Below are 10,471 nucleotides of genomic sequence, written 5' to 3' on the forward strand. Positions count from 1 at the left end.
CACACACACACACACACACACACACACACACACACACACTGTATAAAGAAAGATGGTTTTCCTTTAAACCCTGTAAGGTTTAATTCAGCAGTCTCTGGGGACGGGCTCAGTTTTTACTACTTCATCATTAAAAACAATGTAATTAGAACAAATAAATGACACCTGCTCAAAGCTTGTGTTTGCCAAAGCTTTTAGGAATAGGAGCTTTTCAGAAATCAATGACTTTTTTGTTCACAAGATTCTTTTTATTCATTAAAAACGTCCAGATCTGAGAACTGAACTCATCATACTGGATGCTTATAGTCTATTTATCTTTATTTTATTATTAATGTTCTTCTTCACTTCAGCTGTATCTTTGAGTTTAAACACTGTATTGGAGCTGCCATCCTCATCATTCATAATTAATGTGAGTTTTAACATAGAACAGGCCTCCCATCTTTCACTCAGTGAAACAGGGTATAAACAAGGCATCAGAACAACACAGAGACACGACTGCGGTCATTCCACCTCTGCTTGCATTTGTACGATTCGCCTCCTCGACAGTGAAAAATGATGACAGTCGATGTACATTAAACAGAGGCTGTGGGTCCACTGAGACCCAAGGCCTGATCCGTCGAACACAACGAGTGTTTCTGGATGAAAGTACAAATACTACACGTTCAGGCACAGCACATTAACTCCAGCTGCACTCACTGCTGCTTTAGGAGGCAGATTTAGCTGTGATTTTTGGACTTCAGTGTAAATCTGAGGCATTTCTGTTTTGCTACATTTCAGGGGAAATGCTGTACTTAAAGTGGAGTTCTGAAGTGTAGCGATTTACTGACATTACTACCATAAAAGTGGAGTTCTTTAGTGCAGTGCCCTGAGTGTTTTGGAGTGGTAAATACTGTGCCGCTCGAATATTATCCAGGTATCTGAATACTGACCACACTGCAGAAGCAGTGTCCGGTATCGTAGCTGTGTCCAAATTCAGGAACCACATCCTCCTGTGCCCGCATTTGTAGGCCAATTACATTACAGCGACACGACGAAGACTGTCCAAATTCGAAGACTCCGACAAATGCGCCCTTCATTTCCCCAGATTTGAAGGATGGGTTGGGTGTATACTTCGTGGCCCAACATATCCCAGAATTCATAGCACGGCCCTGCTCAGTTTCCAACAATGGCGGCAGCTAGTTAGTTTTAATATTACTCTTATTATTCTTTCTGGGTCACAAAATAAACGTTTAACATATTTTCAGGCGAGAATGTAGCTGTGTAAACCTCAAATATCTGCTCAGTTTATCAAGACACCACATATTTTCAAAAGCGCTCCGACATTTTCGGAGACGTCTGTTACCCTCTAGCTCGATAGCTAGCCGGGGGCAAGGCTCACTAGAGCCGGTGAGAACACCGGACTCCTGGCAAATCGTTTTCAAACCCACCGCTGTCTTTCGCTACTCAGGTTAAACATGATATATAAGTCACTTAGATAACTTACAAATGTTATCGTTTGGCTTTTTTTTGGTTTTCATTTGTTCCTGAGTAAATCTGTTTGGCTGAGATTAAAGTTATAGTTTTTACACAGCTGAATAAGCGTCAAGCAGACAACTGATTATCAGAAGTGTGAGATGCTCGAGAATATACTCCGGTGTCTTGTTATATTTTAGAGAGCAAGGAGCAGACGAGTTTATTAAACTCCACCGAAACAATCTGCAAATGTCATTAACATTTAATAAACTATCATCTTGTCTTTATTTTTAGTTAGCACACACCTTAAACACTTAAAACTGTAAGCTAATGATAGTTATATAAGAGCAGATGCTGCTGGTGCAATAAGCTGTACGTTCTACGTCCAATAGATGATGAGCTGATTAGTCGACTAATCACAAAAATAATCGGTGACTAGTCGACTATCAAAATAATCGTTTGTGGCAGCGCTATGTAGATGCAAACAAGTTTCATTTTAGTCACAGAAACATGGAAACACTTCAAGTCTGTTTCAGGCCTGAGAATGTGTGTTTGCATCAGCTTGAGCAGGAAGCAGATTTCTGTTATTGCTCCAGCACGTTCAAGATACTCAAGTAAAGTGGTCAGGTCCTCAGTGAAGTGAATGTGTGTTAATGTGTCACCATGGATGCTTGTCTCTTCCTGTCTGTGCAGGAGTTTGCCTCAGTGTGTATCCTCTCCACGCTGCAGTCCACGCTCACGCTGTGGTCTCTGCGCGGCCTCAGCCTGCCCATGTACGTCGTGTTCAAGCGCTGCCTGCCACTCTTCACGCTCAGCATTGGCGTGTGCGTGCTCAGGAACGGCGTGCCGTCTGTCGGGGTGGTGACCGCTGTGCTCATCACCACCGGGGGAGCTGCGCTAGCTGGTGAGCACAAACACACACACACTTGAGTGTTAATTAGTGACAAACTAGTGCACTGAAGCAGTTTAAGGTGCTCAGGGTTCTGTACCGCCCATAGTCCTGTTTATGTCTTTGTTACTAACGTGCTAACAGGTTTTAGCCCAAGTCCAAGAATATTCCACATCCCATTAATGTGCTGACACACACTACCCCACCAGAGCTGCTTGTCCCATTGTCCATCTTTGCATCAAAATGCTTTCCTTCTTTCTCCCCCTTACACCCTTACCTGGTTGCCTTGGACAGCTGCCCTTATTCAAGTCTGGTTCTGCCAGAGATCTCTTCCTTGTTAAAAGGCATTTCTGCATTTCCACTGTCAGAGTGCTATTTGTAGTGGATTGTCTCAATTTTGGGGGGTTAACATTTTAAGGTCTTTACTTTGCAATATAAAGTGCCTTGAAACAGATGTTGATTTGCAAAATTAAAAAAATTAAAGAGTGGAGGAGACTCCAGTCATGTCTATTATTGGCAGACTGGTCCACATAGCGTCCGTCTGATTACTTTAACCACCTTATTAAAGAACAGAGGTGTTGGGATAGTTGCAAAAACATTTTGAATGCTTCTATATCAGTGTTTTTCAGAGTTTTAACATTTTTGACTTTTCTTTATGCACCTTGGAAGTTGGTGAAGTTGTGCCAGGAACCTGTTTTCTTCTATTTTTGAGCAGCTCCCACAGTCCTATAAGCTGTTGGCTGGTTGGCTTGTAACACCCACATAGCCAAAGCGATGTGCCGTAAACAGATTCTCAAACAGCTTTTAACTTGTGTTGTGTTTGTGGGAAACAATCCCTCACTCTCTTATTCCTAAAGCACAAGTGTTTCAGGTCAACTCCATCTGTCCGTGGTCAAATGTCAAAGGTGTAGCGTGTACTTTTTAAAGAGCCTTCTCTTGCTGTTCATTCATCCCTCTGTTAACTTGTTTACTCTGCCTTTCCATCTTCTTTTAATGTATTTGTTTTTTTCATAAAGGAGAAGAAAATATTGAAGCTGATCCTTAAAAACAACAACAGTTAAAGCTGTTTAAACATTAAGTTATCTGTCTTATACAGATCTTTTAATCATCATTCTCAGCAGTAAATGTTGCCCTTCCATTAGCGATAACGATCCTGAAGTCATAAACAAAAACCTCCACGCACAATTCATTTCCTGGATTAATCCAGTCTGCTGGATGGGGGGTTGCTGGAACATGGACTGTGAACTCTGCAGAATATGAATCTAATGGACAGATTCATCATCCTGGGTTTTAATCTTCATGATAATTACCGCTTCTCGCAAAAAAAAAGTAAGATGTGCATCTTCCATGCGTCCCTTGTGGATTAGCCAAATCTCTGCAACATTTGGATTGTTTGTCACGTCAACAGTTTGCGTATGAGGCACATCTTTCAGCCATGATTAATATTATGGGGGAGATAGCTTATGACCCCTTCCCCCACCCCAAGTTTAATAAGCCTTTGTGATGGTTGATGTTGTTGTGCAGCGAGTCTTTTGAGCCGAATGTTTTTCAGGGTCTACTTCCTGTTGTATGTTGGCACATACTGTACCTCAGAGCCTTTATTCAGATTTTAAACTTTATTCTAAAAGTTGTAAAAAACATCACACATGCTTAACAAGGGGCAGATGATCACACCAGGAGCACACCTGTGTTTAGTTTGCATGGGGCTTTTATTTTGAAACTCCACTCAATTCTCTCTGCTGAGCTTCTGTGAAAATTATACCTGACCCCATTTTGAATCATATGAACTCAGAAAAGTGCTGGTGAGAATTTTGTGGATTTGTAAGTGCTTAGTGGGCACGAACGGCTTTGATGGCTGCCTGAGATGGAACAGGATCCCCATCCAACTTTACCAGCCCCCCTCTCATCCTTTATCAGGGATGCTACACTCGATTGTAACACCTAGGGGAACAGCTACACCAATTACATTGAGTTGAAAGATAATAGACCAAATGTGGCGCCTTATAAGTGGTGAATTATTTTAGAAGTGGATAGTCATCTCTAAATTTGATGTAAAATAATAGAAAATGCAAATTATATATTCTCTCTGAGTTTAAAGGTGTTTTTATGATAACCCACTGAGCAATGTTTGCACATCCATGAACATATAAAGTAGCTTCTAATGGTTATTTTATGTGCTTTTAGTGACATCAATTTAAGGAACAGCTAAACATTTTAATAAAAAAACAGATTTTATTAAAACAGCTGGTTTTTACAGCTGCTATAATATAACAATATAAAATGCCACAAAGCAACTCTTGTTGTGATTTGGTCTTGTTTAAATAAAACTGAATTGAATTTAAATGAATTGGAAAATTGGTCACATTCACTCTATCCTGGATTAACATCACTGAGGTGAGGAGGTAGTATAAAAATCCTTCCGCCTACCTGCAGGAATAAATCGTGCATCTATGGAGCTTTAAAGGTGCAAATGCTACAAATGGTTGGTGTTCACTGCTGCTGATCAGAGCGCATTCTGCACCATCACCAGTACTGAAGAATTTCTAAAAGGCTCACATAGAAAAGGGGCCGTGTGGAAGAAGAGCAACATTGTATCGCTGCAGATGATGATGGGCCAACAGAAGCATGCGACTGCAACAGTGGAAGTCGTTATGAGTCAGAACCTGATTCACTAAAGTTTGTGTTTTTTAAAAATAATTTTAATACCATCTTTCTCAAGTTCCTAATGAGTTTCATTGTAGTTTTTAGTCTTTTCCTGATTTCTACCAACAAGAAGCGTTTCTAAGTAACAACTTATGACTTGCCAGCCCAAAGCCAATTACATTAAAAATATCCACAGTCACATGTATTATTGTGTGCTTTAAAAATCCAGCAGTTTTCTAAAAGCAATGAGCACCACTTTCTCAAACACGAGGAACTTGTGCATTTGTAAGGGACAGTCAGCAGCAGTGGATGAATCCAAAGATGGAATATGTAAAAAAATGGAAGTGACTGCTGTGTGTTTGCCAAATCTGATGGGCAGGTTGACCAAGTGTATTGGTTGGTTTTCACTGACAACACGAGCACTGACATCACGCTGGCAGACGAGGCTTCAGTTAGTGTAGTTTGTTTTCAGTATGAGAAGCTTCCTTGTCAAGCTTCCAGCATACAGGCTCAGCACAGGATTAATTCCATCTTTCCTTCTTCATCATCTGTCCTCATTCCTCAGCTTTCCCACCTACAAACTCCCACAATCTCCCATCTTTTGATATCACAGATATGCTAAAACACAAGGAAACCTCTCAGACACAGAAGGAGAAGCTGTCTGAGAAATGCTGCTCAACATTTCACAGTAACGTTAAAGCTCTAGAACCCAATGCTGCAATGCCACAGACAACGTCCAGATCCCAACACGATCGAAATGCTGTGGAATGAATGAATGCCTGCAAAATTCCTTCACAACCACATGAGAAAATAATGAATTCTTCGAGTATTTGTGCCCGAAGTTCTTTTTATAAGCAATTTAATTACAGGGTGTACTTAAGCTTTCCCCGGACAGTGTGTGGTTTCAGGTTACTATAGCAAATTACCCATCAAATAAACAGACGTCTTGATGAATAAAAAATAAATAAAAAATCATCCATTTAACAAAGCACAAAGCTGCTGGGAATTGCTGTTGTGAAGGGACCGGACCCAGTCTACCATCTCTTCCTGACCGGAAGTTGTTTTGACTTCCTAAACTGATCCAACAAGCCCCGCCCTTCAATGTTGGGACGTAGACTTAGCGGGCATCTGAAGTAAGGTGCAGTTGGCACTCGACAGGGTGCTATTGTTTGTTGCCCTGTTACAAAAAGTTGTATTAATATTGATGTAGGCTGTGGATAAAACATACCATATCCCAGTTATACTGAACTTAAAGTTCAGAAAAATATCATGTAAATAAAATCGAGAGAAACTTTACAGATGTTGAAATAAAAAATTGTGAAAACTTGATTTAAATTCTTTCTCCGCAGGTGCCGGTGATCTCACAGGTGATCCCTTTGGTTACGTCACCGGTGTTTTAGCCGTCATCATCCATGCCTCCTACTTGGTTCTGATCCAGAAAACCAGTCTGGACAGCGAGTATGGACCGCTTACCGCACAGTACGCCATCGCCATCATGGCCTCACCGGTATGGAGTGGTGTATTTTCAAACTTTACTGCCATCGTTATTCTCGCTTCTCATTTTGTATTTTTATCGTCTTCTCTCAGGTGCTGCTGGTGTGCTCCTTCATTTCTATGGATGCCATCAACATTTGGTCATACAAGGGCTGGACGGACCCTCACATCACGGTCATCTTCATCTTCTGCATCTTCATTGGCTGTGCCATGAACTTCACCACGCTGCACTGCACCTACATCAACTCAGCTGTCACCACCAGCTTCGTTGGTGTGGTCAAGAGCATCGCCACCATCACCGTCGGTATGTTGGCCTTCAGTGACGTTGCACCCACCAGTCTTTTCATTGGCGGTGTGGTGGTGAACACCATCGGCTCCATCACCTACTGTGTGGTTAAATACTACGAGACAAAGAAGAAGAGCTCGTACGAGGACCTGGAGGAGGCGGGAAAGGACAACGGGCTGCCGGGCAAGCCTTACAGAGAGAAACCTCCGCTGGACGGGAGCGGTCCCACTACAGGACCTGATCCAGAGCAGCCAGAGACAGAAGGAGTGCCGAGCAGTGACGACAAGGAGGAGGCAGCAGCCACGGCCCATTTGGCTAACGGACAGTTGTGGACGGGAGAAGGTGAGAAAGGTGTCAATTCTCATGTCATGACAGAAAAAGAGGCACTGGAGATGCAGAGGGAGCACCTCCACAAAGAGAACACCACTGCTGCCACGTCACTCAGTGATAGCTATGTCGGAGTGTGGAGGTCCATCAGACATCTGCAGTTCCTAAAGAAAGACCCCTTGATCGAAAACATGGAGCAGCAAAGTCCGTGAGGGTGGGACTAAGAGCCGAACTAAAAAAAAAAAAAAAAGGAAATTAATAAAACGTCAAGGAAACCAGAGAAGAAGAAAATGACTGAACCTCTACTGTATGTATGCCAGGAACCTCTTAGTGCTTACTGAATGCTCGTTGGTCGTGTTCACTGCTGTTGCTTCAATTACCTCGACGAGATCTTTTGTGCCAAAAACTCTGTTTCATCACACAGAAGTCTGAGTGCTTTATTTCTTTGTTGTTTATGAGTGAAAAGAGGTTTCTGGTGGAGAAAAGTGGATGAAGAGCTTTGGGCAGAGCTGCCCGTCAGTGATAAATCCTGCCTCTCGTGTCCCTCGGCTCAGCGGTGGGGTGGTTGGGGCTAGGCAGCGTGATGTGGATTGCGTCTCCAGCTTGCAGAACAAGAGCAAGCCTTGTAGAAAAAGAGTGCATCTTGTGCAAACTTGAAAATCACACCCATCAGGGAGGAGCTGAACACAACAAAAGGTTTCTGTTTTGTGCTTTGATCTTGTTTCTGATTGGCTGTGGGCATGCGAGCGACTCTATGGCTGTGATCACTCCGGGTTTCTTTGAGTTCGTCCAGCTCAAACTCTGCAGGTCTACGGTCACATTTTACTGCTGGTTTCCTGTTTCTGTGTTTACTTTAGCAACATTAAGTGAAATAATAATCCTGTCATTTCACGCTCCGCTTCTGTCTCATTTTCTTTTCTGTGTCTTTTCCTTAATTTTATATATGCGTTGTTCTTCTACTGGTGGATGTTCACAGAAAACGGCCAAAGTTTCAGAACTAATGTTGGTGTATGTAAAGGTGATCTCTGTGAGAGGAGAGCTCAGACTTCAGAACTTTTTTTTCTATCCTTGGATCTTTATGATGTCAGTGAGCGCAGATATTCCTTGTATGGTCATCTCAGCCTTTCAGTTCAGGCATTGAGCACAGAAGCCCAACTAGCTATGCTTATGCATTTAACAACAGGGACAGAGAGAGAGAACTAAAAACACTCCAATAGCTTCTTTAAACAGGATCAACTGAAAAACTGCACCATGGCCCAAAAGGAAACACAAGAGCATAATGGCCGTTTTAAACACTTGTATTTATTTTTCATTTTATGCTTTTTTTGTCAGCTAGGTACATTAAAAAAGGTTTCTTTTTGCTTTGTATATTATAAAACAAGATGTTTTCAAATACAAGTACTTACAAGTTTACACAGTATGAATACAATTAAATACAGCTGCAAAAAATGAGACATTATAATTTGAAGCCTTATCGTTCTGATTTCCACTTATTTCACTTTTGAGTCCTTCTTCAGTGACACAATGATTTTAAGTTCTGGTTGCACTAAACAAGCTTTGTGAAGTTCTCATTGTTTCCAGAATTTTTATTTGACGTTTCAAAGTCCGCTGGAGAAATAATTAAAATGATTTTAATGTTGATTTCAGTTCATGTCGAGGCTTGATGTAATTATGGACTGTGATTCAGGTAGCACGCACCACACAGCATAACGTGCTTAAGTGAAAGTACCTTTTCTTCACTTGTCATCACACCAGTGTTATTACAATGACTGGACCGAGCAAGGATGCTGTGGTAGTTCTTCAGGCTAGCTTAAGAAGGCTTTTTCCCAGAGATGTATCTAAGACTATCTAAGACTTATTTATGAGGCTTTTTGTGCCATTTGACTATGACTGGGTGCAGGGTCGGGTGGCTTTAATATTGATGTCTCTTCTTCATCCATAAGGAAGTTTATTTACCAGCAGAGTAGAATGAAAATGAGCAGTTCAGTACACCTAACAATCTGAGATTGATCATCTTGACAGAACACCTGTAATTTGATGACAGCACTTAGTTTTACTGCAGCGCTTCCCCTAAAAAGCGTCTTGGCTCCACAGATCACACTGTGAATACTTTTTTATTATTTCTACCTCCAGTAGAAATTCGTGCCCACGGGGAGGTCTGTGCAGAGGCATCTGGCACAAAGAAGCCTCCAGTGGCTTTTGTGATATGCATATGAATCCCTTAACGCACACCTTGCTGGAGATTATTTCATTCTTCAAGCCTTCCTAATATGTTATTTTGGGACGGGATTACAAATGGCTCGGGAAAAGATTTGTAGGAGGTGTAAGAAAACGTGGCTTCATGATTAACTGTTGTTCGCCAGATTGGCGTGATTGGATTTGAAGAGAATACTGGTTACAAAGAATTTAATATAATCTGCTTTAAAAACACAAACTGTTCCTCTGACAGCCTCAATAACATCATGGGAGCTAGAAAGAAACAGTGACATGTGCCCCACAGTGTCTGCGTGTGGGTTATGGATAATCAACGAAATAAAAACAGTGAAATCATTTGAAGAAAGCTCATTTTTGCAGTCAGTGACTGTTTGGTTGTGGTGTGATTAGCTCTGGCTTTGCAGAGTAGAACAACAAGCCCAACCTTCCACTGCTCAAAGGTTCAGAAAAGAAACTAAGGAAGCAAAACTATCTGGCCTTGGTGCACCAGAAAACTGGAGAGGCTTGCTGCTCTCCTCCAGGCGATTCACCGACAGTTTCTAATGAAATCGGTGAAAATCAGCCGCTCTGAGGGAGATGTGTGTGCCACTGAGCCGACCACACGTCTCAAGGAATTATTCAAGCATCCTCCACATGTGGGCTGAGCCGTTGTGGGCAGACATTTTAAAGTAGGGCTTGGTGCTAATGATCACATCTGTTCCACTAAATATAACAGCAGATACCAAAGTTTAGTTAAATAACCTTACATAATCTTTTTTTTACATTTACTATTTTATGAAAACATGTAGAAATATTAACAGGAACTTAAAGAAATAGTTTTGGAAGCTCTGTGGATCTAGTCCAGTATCAGTCTCTGTCATGAGGTGCTCAGCATAGCTTATTATTAATATTGCAAGCAGATGGAAACAGCTAGCATCTGCTAAAGCACAGCTCACTGACATGTCGTTTGAGAGTGACTGTGCTCAACATTTTAACATGAACGTGAAGAAACTTTGCCAAAGCAATTTAATTCCCTGTAAAAAATATAGCTTCTGTTTTATTTGTTTATGCTTGTGTAGTAATATAAAAGATAAGATGGTTGTAGGCTGTAACTAATATTATTATTAATAGAAATCCAAAATCATAACTTCTGCTGACGTCTTGTTGTGTTGAAGATAAAAGAGGCAAAT

At 41.4% G+C, this 10,471-nt stretch overlaps 1 protein-coding gene across 1 annotated transcript in view; it reads left to right on the forward strand.

The window, feature by feature from the left end:
• Positions 1-7,970, forward strand: part of slc35d3 (solute carrier family 35 member D3) — a 9,116-nt gene extending 1,146 nt beyond the window's left edge. Inside the window, exons 2-4 of the mRNA XM_005732769.1 lie at positions 2,143-2,353; positions 6,331-6,488; positions 6,569-7,970. Of these exons, the coding sequence (XP_005732826.1) occupies positions 2,143-2,353; positions 6,331-6,488; positions 6,569-7,300 (1,101 nt within the window). The 3' untranslated portion in view covers positions 7,301-7,970. The remainder of the gene's footprint in view (positions 1-2,142; positions 2,354-6,330; positions 6,489-6,568) is intronic.
• The last annotated feature ends 2,501 nt before the right edge of the window (positions 7,971-10,471 follow it).

The sequence above is a fragment of the Pundamilia nyererei genome, unplaced genomic scaffold, assembly GCF_000239375.1.
Source record: "Pundamilia nyererei isolate P.nyererei 1_Seehausen unplaced genomic scaffold, PunNye1.0 scaffold00048, whole genome shotgun sequence".
In the NCBI taxonomy this organism is placed as follows: domain Eukaryota; kingdom Metazoa; phylum Chordata; class Actinopteri; order Cichliformes; family Cichlidae; genus Pundamilia; species Pundamilia nyererei.